Source organism: Myodes glareolus, chromosome 19, assembly GCF_982192425.1.
Source record: "Myodes glareolus chromosome 19, mMyoGla1.1, whole genome shotgun sequence".
Classification (NCBI taxonomy): domain Eukaryota; kingdom Metazoa; phylum Chordata; class Mammalia; order Rodentia; family Cricetidae; genus Myodes; species Myodes glareolus.
The window spans coordinates 6,994,215-7,015,009 of record NC_142044.1 but is presented as its reverse complement, the minus strand read 5'-3'; the positions used below and the strand labels follow the sequence as shown (position 1 = coordinate 7,015,009).

Below are 20,795 nucleotides of genomic sequence, written 5' to 3'. Positions count from 1 at the left end.
AGATGAGGTAATGAGCCACGTGACAAAATGTAGATTAAAAAAATGAGTTCAACCTGCCTCTGCCTCCCAAGTGCTGGGATTAAAGTCATGTGCCACCACCCACCCTGGCTTCTCTCTGTGAGTCCAAGGCCAGCCTGGTCTACAAAACCTAGTTCCAGGACAGGCTCTAAAGCTACAGAAAAACCCTGACTCGAATAAACCAAAAAGAAAACAAAAATCAATCAATAAATAATAAATAAAAAATAAATTTAAAAATGAGTTAATCTAAGTTATAAGAGTTAGTGAGAGAAGCCTAAGCTAAAGTCAAGCTTTTATACTTAATAATATAATAAGTCTCTGGGTTTTATTTTGTTTTGGGGGTGATGAAGCTGGCCGTGCAAAGAAAATCCATCTACAAATGGTATCCAACATGGGGGCTTGAATATCCAAACATAGGGCCTAAAAAAATGAGGAAAGTTTTGGACAAGAACCTTTCTAGTTTTGCAGTCTCTCAGGTGGGCTGGTGCTCCACATACAGAGGGGTAACTAGCAGCCACTACCTGTGGGGTGGAGCCAGTCACCAGCACCATGTACCAGCACCTTGTGCTAAGCTGATCCACGTGTGACTGACAAGGCAGTTTAAGATTTGTCTTGGACAGTCAGGAAATGCTGCCGGTGCTCAGTAAAGAAAGAGCCACACTGGGAAAAGCATCTAAACAAGTTACAGTGTGTTTAAAACCTGTGTGTAGGCTTAAAATAGAAAATAGGTATACACAATCATAGAAAAATAGTTATAAATAAAGTCTTTAAAGAGTAAATAAAATGACATAAAAATGATAAACCACATAAAGATGGAAAATAAACAGAAAGTCTGGATCCTGCATGGTAATTTGTTGACTCTGAAATTTTTTTAAATGCTAATGAACAAAAACAATAGCTGTTGAGGACATCGGATTGTGGAAACTGCTAAATTAACCAACCTATATATTTTAATAATGTCTTAACTTCAAAATGGAAGTCAGAAAATATGTTATTTGAGGGAAGAAGTTATGCTTTTGTTTCTACAGAAAATGAAAAGCTATGGATTCCTTCAAGGTTAATTGAGACCAGACTACTGGGAGAGATCTCCTGAGGACTGTGGCTGTAAACATATAGAAATAAATCTAGAAAAACTACAAGATAGAGCAAGGGGACAAGACACCAAAGAAGATGAATGACCCAGGTGATACAGCCTCTCTGAGGGCCTCTGGTGCAGCTTTCTTAGAGTTCTGCATCTGGAACAACTCAAGGCTGCTGGCTGAGTTGGTCCAGTCTCCCAGACTATTCTAGCCATGATTGCAGAAAAAGCCTTGCACTTTCCCCATGACACAGAGACTGAACAACAGATGGTATGGCTGGAGTTCCTGGGACTTTACCATTATCTCAATTTCCTCAGGTTCACCCAAAGACAACAGGAAGCAGTCTAAAGGATAGAAGACTCACATTGCCAAGAGGTTGGGTGGGTGATTTTTGGTCATGCAGTGGGTTATGAATGTTTGTTATCATTTAGGGTGGTGGTTCCAAATAGTTACTGGCTAGACAAAGGAGATAAACTTCCAGGCTCTCTTTCTGAAGGAGAAAAGGAGGATATTACATGGAAATGATGGGATAAAAGGGTAGAATGCTAGATATGCTTTTGAACAACTACTAGTCTCAAATATTTTACATTGGTATGGATTTTTCTATATTGATACAAATGTAAGGGTATTTTTTGTTATACTGTATATATGATATATTATACTGTATATATGATATGTTATACTGTATATATGATATGTTATACTGTATATATGATATGTTATACTGTATATATGATATGTTATACTGTATATATGATTCAACTCCTGTTTGAGGTATTGTATGTATGTAGCTCATTTAACAATGCAATATAAATTTCAAGTCTTTGTAAGTTATTATTACAAACTATTAAGAATAATTAAGAAATAATGGTAGTAGTTACCCAGCAATCAAATCTGTGTCCATTTTCTGTATGTTTTTAATGTCAAACAGAGATATATTTTAGGAAGATAGATGATATTCAACCACTTCAGAGATATAGAAAACATGGCATTTAAGATATTTTAATAACATAATGCTTTTCATGACAGTGAGCCATGCATGCTACCAGCAGCACCAATTTACTTCAAAAAATTATAATGGGAATTGAAGAACCTCCATATGATCTTTGTATTCTTTGTGGTAAAAGCTAGCCATCTGGACAAAAAAAAATGTTTTTGTCTTGATTGCTGACAGTGTGCTAGCCAAAATGAACAAGCAGGATACAAAACAAGGCAACACCCAAAATTTGCCAAGACAAAGTGAGGCAGTCCTTCAAATTTCCTGCTTCACAGAAAAGTCTGTCAGATATTCTAGGACTATAGGACAAAGACATATGCCCTGATATTACAGAGGAACCTTCGGTACTGGCCAGGCAGCTGGATGTCTCTGTCACTTCTGTAGTTTTAGAAGTTGCTTGTTCTGCACTTCTTGTTTAGCCAGGTAATGGTATATCCTTCCTGGATCTCTGATGGGGTTGAAGAGATATTTATAGTTACAGTTTTCTTTGCTACCAAATTAAAAAACAGAAACTCACAAAAGAGGTATAGAATGTACAAGGTTGAGAGACAGAAAAGCTTAAATTGTTTATCTAAGAAACTGTTTTGAGGTCTAAAAAGTCGGTTTTAATATGGTAATACAAGTTAGAATAGAAAATGTTTTAGGTATAAATCCATCAAAATAAGAAAGATAATAGAGTATTTTCTCCAAATATGCCAAATACAAATGGACTGGACATTGTCAGTGTAATTCTTATATCCTGATAATTGCTCTTATTGTTTATAGTTTTATTATGCTAGAATTAAAACTGTTCCTTATTATTTAGACAAAAGGGGGAAATATTGTGGAATATTCCTTTATACTTGTGAAGATGTGTGTCTGTGGTTGGTTTATCAAAGAGCTGAAAGGCCAACAGCTAGGCAAGAAGAGGAAAGGGGGATGTCTGGAGATAGAGAGGACCCACAGAGGAGGAAAGGTGGGGTTGCAAGCCAGACACAGAGATAGCAACATGAGCAGTATGGAGAAATGAGGTAACGACCCATGGGACAAAACATACACGAAGATAACTGAGTCAGTTCGAGTTATAAGAGCTAGTAGGACAAGCCTAAACTAAGCCATAACTTTCATAGTTAATAAGTCCCCTGTTGTTTTCTGTGAGCTGGTATCCCCTCCTCAAAAATTTCATCTACAGATAGTCATGAACTGCTTATGAAAAAGGTATAATTAAAAGAAATAAAAATGGTCAGAAAATCAAATACAATTGATCTTCAGTATCTACAGAGGATATATTCAAGGATCCCCATAGATACCCGAGCCCACATTTGTGTATGTACCTTAAGTAAAGTAGAACAGAAATTTTCTGCAGTCCAAACACATGCTCCCAAAATATCTAGATCATCTGTGACACTCTTCAGTGCTAATGCTATTTAAATAGTATTATTTAAGAAACAGTGACAGGAAAATAAAAACATTGTCACATTCAGCACAGATGCAATTTTTTCCAAAAATTTAGGATTCACTGTAGTCAGGATCCTTGCGTGTGGAAATTACGGCCATAAGATTTGAAACGTGAAGGAGCACTTTGGGTTATAGAGTTATTATCATCTTTTTCTTTTATATGTTTTTCTTTGTAATTTCTCACATTTCTTTTCTCTTTATTAAGCCTGTCATTTTAACTCAAGTCTTTTGAACAGGCTCTGAGTGGTCATGAACAACCTCTCATGGTTTAGATGATGATGATGATGATGTGTGTGTTAGTGTATGTGTGCATATGCAAATGTACATGTGTGTGCACACACTCTGGATACCTGCAGAGACCAGAAGATAGTGCAGGGCCCTTTGTAATTGGAGTTACAGATGCTTTTCAGAAACCCAGTGTGGGTGGGTGCTGTGAACACAGCTCCACAAGAGCATCAAGCCTTCTCAACATCTCTCATCTCACTATAAATGCTAGAAACTCCCCAATAAGCACCTTTTGCCCAACATGTTTGTGTCTAATTTCTCTACATTTGTTTAAAGTTACCTATTAGTGCACACATAGTATTTTTATGATTACCAGAAAAGATGTTAGAAATATTGCTATTTATAAAATTGATTAATTGTGGTAAAAAGTATTGAAAAGTTTATATGTCTTTCAACGACTGAGATATCTTTTTTTAACTTGCGAGAGTCTTTTACTTAAAAAGGAATAGAAACAAAATAAATAAAATATAATTACTAATTTATTTTTATTTTATATACTGTCATAAAAACTAATTATTGTATGCATGCTTTCATCCATGTGGTTTTTTTTTAAGCGATAGATGAAAGTGGTGGATAGATTCAGATATATTCAATAAGCATACAAGAAGCAATTCTGTGTGATGAGAATTCAGACCTCTGTGCCCCTTTTAACGGAGCTTCTGACTTACAGGACATAATAAATACCGAGTCAAGCTTTCCTTTGTGACTCTTATCACAATGATCTAACATAGAAGAAAAAGAATAGATTTACTCATTTAACTGCTGGCCAGTGCAGGAAGGAAGGACTACAACACTGATTATGAGAATGTGCACACACTAGCTTCACTCACCTATGGTTTCACTGCAAAGGTAAAGGTAACACATCACTAATGCAAGCACAGAGAGTGATGTTTGTGGGGCTAGGGATGAGAACGGGGGTGGGACAGTTAGGTTATCAGCATGATCAGATCTATCTCTGTCCTTCTTATCCACACCCTTATGTAGTCACTGGTGAAGGTTTAGCTAACACCTATGCTAATCCACCTAAATAAGTCAGTCGAAAGAAGCAGGAGGGAGCACATAGATGAAGGACAGGATGGATATTATTGCCCATGTACATCCACCCTTCTAGAACTTCCACAGGGAGGAAAGGGTTGCACTTTAAATAGACACCAGTGAGTTTGTCTTTCCCTCTGCCTTCCTTTTTATTCACAGACAGTTGGTTTTAAAAGAGTCTGAACTGATGGAAGCCAACTCAACAGAGAAGGCACTGGAGTAGAGGAGGGAGATGCTCTCTCTGGAAAGCTCAGCATCGGGTCTAACGTGGCTGTTCACCGCAAGGCTTCCCCGGCTGAGCACAGGAAAGCCAGGGTATCTCTCCATGCCGTGACTGCCTAGCACCTGTCTGCCTGATGATCACTTTGGTTTTATTTTCTTGCATCTTCACTTTTATTCATAAGCTACACCTACAGCAGGATGTATGAAAGAAAATTATCCTAGTATCTATACGCCTGAAATGCTTAAAGAAAAGAACAGGTTAACTTACCATCAATTTCTACTAATTCCCCCATAAATATTATCATTGTTTTATAAAATGCTGCTTCTATGTTGCTCGAGCATCATATGTCTGCTTCCCCTTTGTTGTTAGGAGTGGTTTTGTTTTCGCTGGCCAGCAAGCAGCCGCAGCTCTCCCTCTAAACTCATTGGAATTCTCATAGCTGTGTGAATTATTTTTGAAACATTTAATGTGTACTTTTTAAATCGGGAGCAAAAAAAAATATCTACATTTGTCCCATTTCAAAAATCCCAATAAATAACAAAGGTACATTTAGGCTCCAAAAAAGATTAACTGAACCATATGGGTATCCAAAAGCCTGCCAAAATAGAATCAGCAGTATAAATGATAGCTTCGTACTTCATTTCGCTATAAAATGAGAAACTACAGTTCATAAAACACACTGGTCACTCATACAGAGTCCATGATGCCAATGGTGGAAAACTCTCCCAGCAGATTAAAAGTGACTTTATGTGTCCCTGGAAGGAGAAAGAGAGAGGGAGAGAGAGGGAGAGGGAGAGAGAGAGAGAGAGAGAGAGAGAGAGAGAGAGAGAGAGAGAGAGAGATCTATTATTTTTGTCATTTGGCCTAGATTAACTAATCAAACATTATGGAGCAAATGACTTAAAACAGCACCTTGAACTTTGGCCCCTCTGACAGCCACATAATTTTTATCATCAAAATATTTTATTAGAAAAGCTTCAAGAAGAAGCACAAGGTTTGGCTCAGAACACTTGGGATCCCATTAAGGGTCTCTGCTGTATTCCATGGCTTGTCTAGTCCGAAATAGCACACTCTACCCCCACAGAGTCTCTCCAAAGCCATCCAGAATCCTCTTTCCCTTATCACACTGATACAGACTTGTATCATCCTCAGCGCTCTCTCACAGGGGCTACAACAATTGAGCAAAGAGGAGGGGACACAGAAATGCTCATTGTTTCCTCTCATAAAACCCTGCCACGGGGTGCAGATTAATGCCAAAAAAAGAAAAATAGATGGTTACAACCAAGGAGAAACATTTTTCAGAATGCCTCCATGTGATAAATGAAGTAATAGCAGGGACCACTGTTAGACTTTCATTCTGAGCTTGTCCTCCTTAGCCCCTCGTTCTGGAGTATCAACAGATGGGGCACTTCGGGAAATGTCTTCTTCTTCAGTGGGTCTTTCTTTTTTAAGTTCTGAAGGATTCAGTAGGAGCGAAACTGCCTAGAGTCCTTTGTGGAGCTGTTCAAGGAAAAGACCACCTGTGTTTGCCAGGTCTGAATGTCCTCAGAGTGCAAATACTACCATTCCGTCATGGTTATACCCGAGGAACATCAATTCTGTGTGCCCTGAGGTTGTGATGATCGTGGTAGCTGCACATGTGGACATCACAGAGGACATGTGCCTGGTGAGTATTCCACATGTGCCTGAGGAACACCAGTGTGCAAAGAAGTATGCCAGAGCCACACATGTGGCTGAAATCATTGCAATAGGGTCATGATTAGTTAATCTAGGCCAAATGACAAAAATTACTCACATACACACACGAGAGAGAGAGAGAGAGAGAGAGAGAGAGAGAGAGAGAGAGAGAGAGAGAATAGATAGATAGATCATAGATAGATAGATAGATAGATATAGAGAGAGGCCAAGAGAGAAAGAAGAGACACAGAGACAAAGAGATGCAGAGATGAGCACATGAGAGATGAACACGACATACTGCCTGTGCTTCTACATACAGAGTAATCATGAACAAACGCTGTAGTTTGACTTCTTAATCGTCCTGTGAAATGTCTTTGCTCTTTTTGAGCTCTGTACCGATTCTTCTCATTTTATCACGTGTTGTTATCTGAACCATGATGGCAATATTTGCTTTCTTTCTGTTCTGAGCTCTAAAACTCAATAAATAATGAAAAAATTGAGTTAACATTTTAAAATACAGACCAACCTCAATAGCAAGTCACACAGGGTAAATTACTTTTCCCAGTTGTTAGGAATCTCCCAATCACACACCAGAGAAATGCTTTCTAAAGCATAACTTCCCACCAAAAGGAAACACAATGAAGTCAAGATAATTCAAAAAGTAGTTTGACAGCTCAACCTTTCTCCTTCTAAAATTATGTATTTGTAGTCTCTGAATTTGCTGTGATGGTCTACTTAGATGTTAAACGTTGCACACTTTGTCCTTCTCAAAGCTGTGTATTGCAAGCCTCAGAAGACTCACAGTAACTAATCAATAACTCTGATGAGCACATGCGTACAAATTAATGTAAGTACAAACGCATAGAGACACATTCACAGGAGGACAATGAAGGAAACTCCTGGTTAAGTACATTCAGAAAGAGGGCAGAGGAGGAAAGGGTTTATATACTTCCTGAAGTATTAAAGGGATAAAGAATCAGCTTTCTATTCCCAGCTTTATAATAAAAAGCAATGCAGGTTCTCATCACTTCACAAGCTGTACAGTTTTCAAAGTGACTACATGCATATAATTTTATATAATTTTAAAGCAGCTGTATGGTGTAAGTCTGCTATAATAACTCCTCTTTTATAAACGAGAAAACTAAGAGGACATGTTATTACCCAAAGGAACACAGCCACTTTCAGTAATAACAGGCAAGACCAGAATCAGGCTGTTCTCACCCCATCCTGAGCACTTTCCCACATGTCCTGTCTGATGTTTGATGCTAACCATATGTTACTACATGGCTCTCAAAATGACCAAAGAAGGTATGACTAAGATATGACCAATTGTAATTCTAATTCCAATAACACTCTTTTGCAAATCATGCTTCATATACATAGTTTTAAGATTTTATATATGACTGTGTGTGTGTGTGTGCGTGTGTGTGTGCCACTTGAGTGCAGGTGCCTGTGGATTCTAGACTAGAAGTTTGCATTACCCAGAACAAAGTTATAGGTAATTGTGAGTTGCCATGTTGGTGTGCTGGCAAATGAACTTGGGCCCTCTGAAAGAGCAGCTAGTATTTTTGAAACACCAAGACATCTCCCTAACACCTGTACTTTAACTCAGTTTTCTTCGCCTGAAGAGTTAATATCTAAATAAAGGAACCACTGATAACTTTCTGTGGGAATATCATATTTACCTACAGAAACCAGAACAAAATGTATCTCAGTTTCACAAGTGTCTTTAACTAATGAGTGTTTGATTTTGGTTATGATAATTTATAACACATAATCTATTTCCTTCTGTTCAAATTAATTAAATTTTCTCTTGCAATTTCCCCCACTGCTCCTGTTATTTGAAAGTTCTTCTCTAGCCAGAGGTCAAGTAACTACTTATGCAAATCGCTTTCTGTAGCAGACAAGTCTAAGGGGTCCAGAGAGGCCTCCTTTTCAGTTGCAAGACCTTGTTTAATATGGTCCTCTTCTGGGTAGGCTCGACCTAAGAACAGAACTTAGTAAAATTATGAGATGTCCCTCTTAAGCGTAGGTTGCCAAAACACTGTGTTTCTGTCTTTGATACCTCTCTCACTACATCATCTTCCTGCCCTCATGGATGCCAGCAACGGCATCACTATTTGACTTGTAGAGAACTCACTAGGTCAGTAACAGAATCAGCAACCACTTAAGTGAGCTAGTAGACAAAGCCTCCATAAATTGAACCTTCATAGGACACCAAAGAACTGGCCTTCTGTCGCCTAGCTTGTGAGTCACTATACCAGTGATACAAGGTAATCAGAAATGGAATTGAAGGGAAAGAAGGGTAAGAAAAATAAACAAATACGTAAGCCATAGATCTGCATACACATTTCTCCTAAATGAAGTGATATAAAAGGTACAGAGAATATAAAAAATGATTAGAAATAAAAAAATGCGGTTGGGTAAAACTGAGCCAATGAGTCTTATGAGAAAAACCGAACTCAGTGAAAGTAAAGGGATAATAAAGCGAGTTAGAGCCAGTGAGATGACTGAGCAGGCAAAGGCAAGTACAACCAAAGCCGACGGCCTGAGTTCCTTTCAGAGGCTCACAGAACTGGAAGAGAACAGACCCCCAAAGTTGGTCTCCTCATCTCCTCAAAAGTGCTTCCATTGAACACATGTGAACACAATAAATAAAATGTAATATAAAAGTATAACTCCACAAAAGGGTTTAAAACTTACGTGTTAGCCTCCTAAACAGAACTCCTCAATTATTTTATTTGAAAATATATAAAACTACTTGATAAAAATCTATACTGTGTTTATCATATTATAAGTGTAAGAAGATGTTTGCTCCTAGATCGCCATGCATCATACACAAGGCTTTGTAGGAGTGGTGTGGACAGAGGCACAGACTCACCTCTGTTGGGTAAGCAATATCAAAGATGGTCCAGGCCAGCAGACAGATACAGCTAAACTGTAAGACCTGGTTCAAGCCACTCTGGGATTTCCTAGAGGTCAGTTAAATTAAAAGCAGAGCTTAATATGTTGTAATATTTAGAGAGAATTATTCTGTAATAATTTCAATTGTAAAACCAAGCTGGACTACACAAGGTGTTTCTGTCTGCCTCCCCACTGGTACCATCTTCAAACTTCTGGATATGCTAAGTTGAGAGTGCTGCTAATTCCTCATCACTCAGATGCTATCTGTGATTACCATACAGGACTGTTTTAAATATGCAAAAAATTGAAATCCTCTCAAAACCTCAAGCAGAAGATCCCACGGAAGCATTCTAGTCATGTAAAGGATAGGACATGCTTCTATCCACCTTTTTCTTACCTAACATCTTATTTTTATTTTGTGCTGCAGAAAAATTCACATCTTTTAATAATTTATGTTCTATAATTTATATCATGAAGACAATAGAGTACACACTGTCAATGACTTCCTCAATATCTAGATGGATGAAATCCTTTCTCTAGTTATTCAGGACTTATATATCAATCTTCTCTCAGTCCAGACCTTCACAATGACTGCACCTGGCAACCTGAGAAAGGACAGCAACGATGACATCTGGAATAAGGAAATTCATGTGTTGCCCCAGTGCGTGAGAAAAAACATGGTACATATGACAGCTCCCAACTTCAGTCGACAACCAGCCTTCACCCTTCATGCCTGAATTCTAGCTCTTGTCTTCAGCCTCTACTTGTGACACATACTTCCAGTGTAGCCACTGTGAACACATTATCATTATGTGAACAGTTCTCTCCTTCGTATATTAATAATCTCAACAGCACAACAGTTCTATACATCTCAATAACCTTATAAGGTCATCTTCAATAAAAATTCTTCTTGGGTTCTAGAAAAATACAAAAACATCAAATGAAGAGGAAAAACTAATTTTTGTGAGTATCTGTAAATACTGTGAGTCATACATCATGCTGTACATTGGAAAATGTGTTTAAATTTCAGATTATGAAGCCAGGTGTGCCGGTACATACTTATAACCCCAATATTTTGGGAGTGAGGCAGGAAGAATGTAAGATCAGACTTTAAAGCTAATTAGGCCACAAAAGCAGTTTGAGTTCTGCCTGAACTATGTGTGGCAATGTGTGCATGTGTGTGTAAAGCCACAAACTCAAAACAAGCTTGAGTTCTGCTTGAACTATGTGTGACAATGTGTGCACGTGTGTGTAAAGCCACAAACTATAAGTAAATGACAAGGAATGGCGCCACTGGAGTCCTCTGTTTCCACATTCTAAGTAAAAACACATAGAACATGGAGAGACTATCATCAGAAGAGAAATTACGTCAAAAGAAAATATAGGCAAACACAGAGTTCAGCTATATATAAAATGTGTGTTGGGAGCAGGGAATAATTATTAGAAAAGGTACAATTTATGCTTCTGGTCTGACATTACTGTCTCAGCAGACAATCTAACTTCATCTGTTGTCTATATCATAATGCTGCCTTCATCACAATATAAGGAGATCCTTTGGATTAAAATGCAGACGAAGAATCTACCTTTCTACAGGATTTTAAAGTGATTATTTGATGTTTTATTTTCTTTCTTTCAGGTTCATATTTTATAGGATATCTTTAATTTCTGGGGCTTCCATACTAACCTACTTCCCTGTTGTTGACCACTTTGCACTCTTAAAAGCAAAAAGAATAAAATGACTTTCATTCTAGAAAGGACATCTGTTGTTTCCAAGGCTCTGATATCTTCAACGGCCTGCTTCATGTCTTCCTGGGCAGCTTCCCTGTCCACTCCGTTTCCATTATCCTCCACATAGCAGATACAGTGTAAGAGATGGCAGGATCTTGCCCTCCCTAAGAGACAAACCTACAACCTCTGTCAATAATGTATTTCCCCAATGTTTCCCAAGAGGAACAGGGTACAATTAAAAAGGTCACAAGTCAGGGCACTATTAGAACCTAAGGGCACTCTTAAATGAAACTGGCCCAAGCCCAATTAGAGAAATCAGTACATTTGTCTTCTCTTGGAACAACCCTGCTCTTATGGTTCCCATCAATTCAGTATAAATCTGACTGATCTTATCCAAGAAGTTAATAGAAAATTGCTCACAGTGGGAGACCGCCACCTCAGTTTCCAAGCAGAGACAGATGGAATTTCCCAGATGGTTTGTCACTGGAAAGTGAGAGGCTGGATGTGACTTCACAGAAAGCATGGTGGAACAGAATACCTTCTTGGCCTGCACCCATGTCATAGTGAGGGATAAGACTGATTCTCTTCTAAATAAATCTTAATTGCTCAATGGCCCAGCAGCTCCTTCCTGTCTCAAAGGGTTGTTAGGTACTACACTGAGGTTCATCTCCATCTATCAAGACATCACCAGGAGCGCATTCCATACCAGGTGCAAACTTAGGAGGTAGATAGAGTCACCTTGTTCCATGGAAATCTTCACAAAAATGAACTTAAAATTCAAAATAGCCGCATGAACGAAAACGGCAAAAGAGCACATTCGCGGTGGTAACTCTACTGCTATGCCGGGCAGAGGAAGGAGGACAACAGCAGATACAGAAATGGGTGTACAATCTGAAATGGGACGTGCTCTCCTGAATAAGGGGACGGGCCCACAGTTCCCCGCTTCTAAGGAGAAAGAAAGGATTCAAGACTCTGTCTGTCTGTTTGCGTCCCTTATTATAGATTGACGCAGGTATAAAATAAAACTCAGATAAGGAGCCCGGTGAGAGGGCAGATAATGTGGAAAGTACCCCAATCCTAGGTACAAATTGGAAACCCTCGAAAGAGTTTATCTATTTCAGCACAGAGAATTCGGGGAAAGTTTCGGTCAGAGGCAACCTTGAATAGAGAAAGTAAAATTGGAAGGAGAGCAAAGAAGGGAGGCAGGAAAGAAAGGATTTCAACAGTGTTAAGAAAGGACCTCCAGATGGATCAACGCAGGAGACGCTATTTATCCAGGCAGAACCAGGCAGGAAGCCTCCAAGAACCGGAGTCTCTATGGAGAAAAGCAGAAAAAGTAACGGAAAACGAGGAGGACCTGCTTAGGCGTTGCCAGTTTGACTTCTTTTGTACACACTAGGATCTGAAGCACTAGAGTGAGGGGCCACTGTGTTTTAGGGCGCACTAGATTTTAAGAGATGAGAAAGAAGGCAGGAAGTGCGACTGAAAGAATACGGTGATGATCAAGGGGCCTGTGCTGGAGGTACAATCTATAGCCCTGACACAGGACCAGGAAGAAAAGAACGGAGATCTGGAAGGAGGACGTGAAACGGAGAACACTGCGCGCGCGGAGAACTGACTCCTGAGTGAATTAGGCCAAGCGTTTGAGATGGGAGAGGAACCGTGGAGTAAAGTGATGAACTCCCCTGCAGAGAGAGGAAAAGGGGCACAAAGAGAAGGTCGGAAGAGTGTCTTTAAAAATTATATGACTAGGGAATGTGACTCAATTGTTGGAGTACTTGTTTTCCTAGAAAGAGGGAGACTTTGATCCTTAAAATGATATTAGCTTACTATTGCTTTCCATGACTGTGATTCCAGCACTCAGGAGGTGCGATGAGAATAAATGAAAGTTCAAGGTTATCTGTTGTATGCAGGCATTTGAGACTAGCCTGAAAAGAATGAATCTCTGTTTTCAAAAATAAACAAATGCATAAATGTAAAAAAAAAATAAATAAAGGCAGAAGGAACTCCTCCACTCCCTCATAACCACTGAGCTGGAGGAAGTTAGCGGGAAAGACTAGTAGGAAAGGTACTTAAGGTCGTGGAAATACGCTATGTTTGATAAAGTGAGAAAAGGCAAGGTTAGAGATTTTTGTTTAAACGTCATTTGTAAATTAGTAGCTAAAGCTTTGCAAGTGGATAAGCTCCCCAAGGAGGAAGAAGAGAAGAAAGGGAACGGAGGGAGAAGAGAAGAAAGGCCAGAAGTGTTTTGGGGAAACAAGCACAGTTAAATGAAAATGAACCAAGGCTCCAAGAGAAGAAGAAAGTATAGCAATGCTGAGCTTTGATGAAAATGAGTATTAAAAAGAAAGATATCCCTCCCAATGTCAACATGAGGAAAGAAAAGCCTGAGACACGGCAGAAAGCATTGCCTCAGTAGAATTATCAACTCTATCATTGACATGGCAAGGCTGGGAGGGCACCAGTGGGAATCAGGAGAAAGTCCCCGCCAAGTTCATTCCATTGTATTAGATTTTGACTTTTAAAAACATTTATTGATTGTTTACTATATACCAATGGTAGAGATCCAAATGGAATAATAAAGATTCAATAAATTTCTGTCCTCTAGAGTCTCAAAATTTATTTGAATACTACTTTCAAACTTAGTTCTTTTTTCTTCTGTGCCTCATTTTTCATTTATTTGTTACAAACCAGAAAATGGACACTCACAAGCTCTCATAGACTTCCAGAACCTGGGATTGTTCATTTTATATGCTAACTCAGAGGATGTTTTTAACCAGAATTAGCATTTAAATTAATCAGCCTTTAACAAAGCAAATAACATCCCATAGTACAGGTAGGCTTTATTCAACAAATTGAAAGTCTAAATTCAACAAGTAGATTGGTTTCTCTGGTCGCAAGGAAACTACAGACTTTGGACACTTCTGGGTCTCAAGTTACCAGCTCACAATAACAACTTTGGATTGCAAAATCCCCTTCTTGCTTGATCCAAATGCTACAGTAAATCTCTGTGTTCAGACACATGCTATTGGTTCTGTTTCTATGAAAAATAGTAATCACCTGACAAAGAGTTAAATCTTCACATGCAATGTCCCTAAACACCAAGGTCAACAGTCTTATACATTTAGTCTGGGTTGGGTATCTCTGAAACTTTTAATGTGCCAGTGGCAATAGATCATTTGTGTAGATGACAGACTAGTAACAGGGCTAATATCTGTGGCCAATTCAGGCATGCATCCTCATTTAGCCTCAGACTCCTTATAAACCAAGTATGATTGTTCCTACATTACAGACAATATTTCTGAGATTACAACACAGGTTTTAATATCAAATAATTGCTCAGGAGCTAATTTTTTAATTACCTGAAGTGTCGGTCTTCTCCTCTGCAATACTTTCCTAAAGAGCTATCTGTTTTCTCACATGGAAAGGAACCTGGCCCGATGCACTCATTGACTTTGTTGCTGTTGCTATTGTCAAACCTTTCCAGTGTGAAGCATCTACCAAGGTAAGAAGCTGTTGGGAAGCAAACATCTACTTATACATTCAGTGAATTATGTTATTCCAGGAATAACTTCTTGGCTAAACAGTTTTTTAAATTTTTCTTTACAGAGGAGTATGTTTCTCGGAATATTCTCTATACATACAAATGCCTGGTTTGCAAAGGCTTCCCACAGAAGGTGGCATATTATTAATGTACTTCAAGATGGAGACTTGAAAGATATCAAGAGGATTTGACATCTGGCATGGTGACTCAATTAATTACTATGTTGGATTAATTAGTGTGCTGAATCTCCTGAGCCAACACCGTGAGTCTGAGTAACATTTCATCAGTTGGCAAACAAGTAATTCCAATGAGTGTTTTAACTCATATTTGGATCAAAGATGGGCAAGAAAGGGTTAGTAAGCTATACTAAGGATAAGGAAATTTTTGTCTTCATGTCATTAAAAACACATATTGAATTACTGTCCAAAATCTAAATATGCAAAAAATTGCACAAATATTTGACTAATTACAAACTGCACCATAAGCAACATTCTGCCCACGATGAAGCAAGAAAAACAAATCAACAAACTATTACTGCTTATTTTCTTTTTTTAAATAAATTTGGCATCTATGTAAAAATCATTATCATGCTATAATATAATATAATATAATATAATATAAATATTCTACTGAAGAGGCAGTGTGAGAAGTCTTAAAAGTTCTGAAATCAATAGCCAGAGCTTTTGTCTTCTCATCTATGAAACCAAAAATTGAAATACAGTAGATTTACAGATTTGTTACAGAGGTAAATGAAATAATCAATTCCCAAAGTTAAACATTCTAGTCTAGAAATAAGTAAGCATTCATTATACACTAGTACAAACTATGCATATGTATGTATGCAAATAGTATGTATCAGCATACTATTATTACATGCTATATGTAATAGTACAGGTTGCATTTAATGATGTAAAATCAGATTAAGTTCTAAAAGAGAAAATGCTTTCAAAGTAAAAATATTTTCAACGTGTACTGTAGTGAAAATCTACAATTTATAATAAAACATGTTGCTTCTAAAAGAGCACGTAATTAAAGATTTAGACTCTAAAAGGAGTAAACTGAGGCATAAGGTATTCATATAAAGAATTATTAATCACAGCCAGTCTAGTCCCATAGAGGATTCATATGCCTCACATAGGAGCAAGAATATTGAACACTTCAAATATATAGACTGAATAATTTAAAATATCAAATATACCATAAATGGCTTATTTTTATGGAATGGTAGAGGAGTATTAAAAACATAAAGTAATGCCCTCTAAGGAGGAATGAGAAGTAAAACCTTCACAAATAGGTTTATTTTCCATACATCACAATTTAACAGGTGGTAAAATGTCACAAAACTACCATCCTGTGGTATAGGATGTACACACACAGTGATATAAAGGTTGGTAAAATAAAATGTTGCATTTTAATATAGATATTTTGCTATAACAAATGGGAAAATGTCACTATTTCATAAATGAACTATTGGTGTCATTTCAATGAGAGAAACTGAAAGCTATTGACAGAACATTGGAGAAATGACAACAGTTTGAGGTGGTATCTGATGGCAGTTTTAAATATGATCAATATCTTAATTCTCAAATGACTGTTACACAGCGCTGGAGAGCAGGTAGGAATACAGGCGAAACGGGAGTCGGGAAAGTCTACCTTCTGCTTTCTGTCTTTCAGTGTCTTGAGAAATCAGGTACCCACACAACATCAAGCCTCAAAACTTTCTTGGCCTCAAAACTTCTATGAAAAGGTTAAACAAAACTTGCAATGCTGATCACTCAACCTTGCCCTTACAGTTACAGGCAACACTTGGAAGGATAGCAAAGTTGTTTATTTCTTATTTGTTGTGCACACCTACAATGTATGGTGTTTAATTTGTGTCATCTGGAAAAAGAAAGGTGATTTCAAGTACTTTTTTTAAAATAAAAATGAAGCCTGGCTCGGCAGATGCAGCAGGGAGCTGATAAGTTACCTCACTAGCCAACCATTTGCTATGAGTAAACTCTTCCTTTTGGGATTATTCTTATAGTAGAGACAAATCATTGGGAAATTGTTTGGAACTCCATAAAATTGTCAAAAAAAAAGACCCGACGTATTTTTTCAATTTAACGAGTAAACAAACAGAGATAAAACCTGACAAAGAATAGGCAAGCATCTTAGAAGGTCCACATACCAAGGAGTTATTATTCAGGTCCATCTTCCCAGCAAAGGGGCCCCAGGTTGTTCCCACTGGAAGTTGCTGCCGACTCTGAATTTTTCGTTCCCCATCTCTCTGAAAGGTTTCCAGCTCGCCTGCAGAGGTGAGAACAGCGGACGTTAGAACGCTCGCACACACATCCTAGCGATAGCACCTGCTCTGCGTTTGCTCTCCACATCCGATGTTTGCAGGATTCATAGAGCGAAAATTAATTACACTTCCCTGAAAACCAACTGACCATTTTAAAAAAAAAAGAACATTTGTTTTTATAACTGTATTCAAATTCAGTCCAGATTTTTTCCTGCACTTTCCACACTCATTGTCTACGGATATCATCCTTCCAAAGCAACATTTCCTTGAAAAGCATTGATCGAACGTTAAAATAGAAAGGAGACTTTGGAGAGTAAGTGACAAGTAAAATTCTTGCATCTGCTCTTTTGAAGAACAATTATCTGAAGACAATTGACAATCTTCTGGAATTATTAATAGTTTCTCCAGATAAAATGGTACATATACAATAAGGGATGGTGCTTCTTTTTCATAAAAACTGTTTTGGTAAATTTCTCCACTTTTCTTGCATATATATATTACGACAGTAGGTTCATGATTGTGTTTTTTATATTTTAGAAACACTGAAGTGAACCAAGATTTAAAGATATTACATACATTTCATGGATTAGGAATTGACTGAATACATGGTTAATAGATTAGTAACTATAAAAATAAATGAGTAAAATGCAAACAAGGATCATGGCCTGAACATGGCTTAAGACGAACAGGAATTCTCATTTAAGAACTAGAGGTTCAATCAATAGTTTTACCCTCAAAGTACGCTGTGTCAGACGCGGTTCAAATCTTTTAACATTTTAAAATATTATGTCATCAGTATCATTTCCTGCTTCCTGTTGGTATTTCCTTTCAGCCTTTTCAACAACAGATTTAAGAATGAGGGATAGAGGGATTCTTAAATAAAGAGATCTGTAGATGGAAAGCCATGCAGAGTGAAAATCAGGAATATTCTAACTGGAACTCGTGTACTCTGAATATCTGTAGGGGATCATGTTATGGAGTAGTTTCCACCTTCACTTTTAGAAGGCAACCCCATCAAACCGAGATCAGGGATATTTCTTCCCTGTTTCTCAATAGTTGTGCCACCCTCTTTTAATTATTTAAATACTTAAATAGGCATTATCTTTTGTGTTCTGATTGTTGCTTGTTTTCTAACTCAAATATATAGAAACCTTTTCTACACTAAATTTTCGCACAACGCCTAAAATGTTTCCATTACAAAATTCGAAGTCACCTGCGCCTCCAAAAGGATGTTCAGAATAATTTCACATTCTAACCTTAGGGGTTGAATTTACGTAGCCCGCTCTCCACTTACTCCCTCCCATGAACAACTGTCCTAAAAGTGAAAGCATTAATCACATTAAGATAGACACATACTCCTCAATTTTTTTTTCCCAGAGTAGAGCAGAAACCAATAATGCTCAGCAGCAAGGAAAGTGACTTCAAATACAGTTTCAAAAAAATGAATGACTTGATGGTAAATAACACCAAGGCTTACATGCTAAACTCTGAAGCTTATTAAAAATATGGAAGTAGGCTGGGGAAATGGCTCATCAGTTAAGATCATTGACTGTTCTTCCTGAGGACTCAAGTTCAATTCCCAGCACCCACATGGCAGCTAACAGCTCTCTGTGACTCCAAGGTTTGACATCACACAGATGTATATGCAGGCAAAACACTAATGGACATAAAATAAAAATAAATTTTATATATGTATTTTTAAAAAGCCAGACAGTGGTGGCACATACCTATAATCCTAGCACTCTAATCAGAGACAGGCAGATCTCTGTGAGTTCAAGGCCAGCCTGGTCTACAGAGTGAGTTCCAGGACAGGCTCCAAAGCTACAGAGAAACCCTGTCTCAAAAAACAAAAAACAAAACAAAACAACAACAACAAAGGAAGTATAATTATGTTCCTCAGAAAGTAGAATAGCAAGCTCATTTTCAAGCTTTTCCTCAACTTCGATTAATCACTTGAATCAGCAGCTTCTCATGGAAAATCTATGAAAGACAGAACAAAGACAGCAACCTGTTTTCAAGGCAAGAACTTTACCAACTGAGTCACAGTCCCCAGTTCCACCAGCATTCTATTCTAATGCTAAAAATAAAATCAGTATAAAAAAATCCATCGATTTATATGTATCCACTTACTTACCCTTTGAAGATAACTTTTAAATTTACAAAGAAAATATCTAATTTCTCTCAGACAGAATTCTGAAAACTTTGAAGTGTTTACATTTTAAAAAATGTCCTCATCTAAATAATTAATGAGGAATTTTTGTTCGTACATAAGGATTAGTTCCAAATAAATTTGCTTCCGTCTATACATTTATAAAAAGCCATGCCATTTTTTAATGTGACACCAGAGGAATCATGAAAATCTTTAAAAACCCCTTTAAAAAGTAATTCATCCTGTCTTTCTGCCTTTGACATATTTCATTTGTAAAGGGTTCAGCCGCAGTCAAATAGGGACTCTTATCTACACCTGTGGATTAACAATACAGACTGTCTTTAAATGGAATAAGAACTAGAAACTTAGGCTAGATCATAAAGTAATATCCAAATACCTCCTAAGTTGTCAGATGTTGTTGAGTATGTATTAAAATTTTAAGCAGACCACAAATACATTGTGAGTCCCACTATTACAATCCACCCAGTAACCATTCACGTTCTCAACTCAATCTTTTCTGTGTCATTAGACAACACCATTGTGGCTGGCATTAGACCAGTCCAGTCTCCTTTTTTACTTACTAAGATGCTGTTTTGAAGCTTGGGGGAACTCTTTTCTGTTGCCAAAGTAGTTTAAAAATAAACCATTTATTTGCAACTGTGTTTATAAAAAGCCACAGCGAAGCACAAGATATTAAAACGTATTTGGTACCAAGAAACAACAAAAATAAAATGTTGATCTTTTGAAATTATATTAACCTTGCAAGTTACTTCAGAGATGGTATTATTTTAAACATCAATGGGCATTATGTAAACTAATGCACTAAAATGAAGTTTTTTTTTATCCCAGAAAAGTCCAATAACAATTATTAGAAAGTCCCTCTAGAAGTAAGAATTAGCACTCACTAATTAGTAAGGTGTTTTCCAACTCTGATGGCCCGTGTTAACACTTTCTTTCCCTGGCTTTATCACAAATGACAGAAAGAACACGGGGCTCCTGAGTGAAGATCCCAGTCCTAGCACCAGGTTGCCCTAAAATGGGTGGTTCACTGGAGATGTAAAAGGAAAGCTCCAATTCATGCCTAATCTGGGTCTCCCTACTTTATGCCCCCATTCATCAATTCATCCATTCATGTATTGCACAGATACTGACTTGACATCTGCTAAGCTCTAGACAATGAGGAAGGCTCAAACATAAAGCAGCAAACAGCATAAGCCTGGGCCTGGAGTGTACAGGTGATGGAGTCCGTACGCCATGAATAGACAAAATGATAGAATCGTTGCTATTTATATTTTAGGAGTTGGAAGAAAATTTCAAGGATGAAATTCAGGCTTAAATATGAAGCTTGGCCCTTGATCCATGTGCCTTTGGAGAAGTTGAGGTATTGGGTAATGATTTGAGGAAGAAGGATCAAACAAAATATGAAAATAATGAT

The 20,795-nt window shown here is 37.7% G+C and overlaps 1 protein-coding gene across 1 annotated transcript in view; it reads right to left on the bottom strand.

Moving 5' to 3' along the window:
• Zfpm2 (zinc finger protein, FOG family member 2) overlaps nucleotides 1-20,795 on the bottom strand; it is a 422,522-nt gene that overhangs the window by 199,620 nt on the left and 202,107 nt on the right. Inside the window, exon 4 of the mRNA XM_085679019.2 lies at nucleotides 17,098-17,216. Coding sequence (XP_085535145.2) covers nucleotides 17,098-17,216 — 119 coding nt within the window. The remainder of the gene's footprint in view (nucleotides 1-17,097; nucleotides 17,217-20,795) is intronic.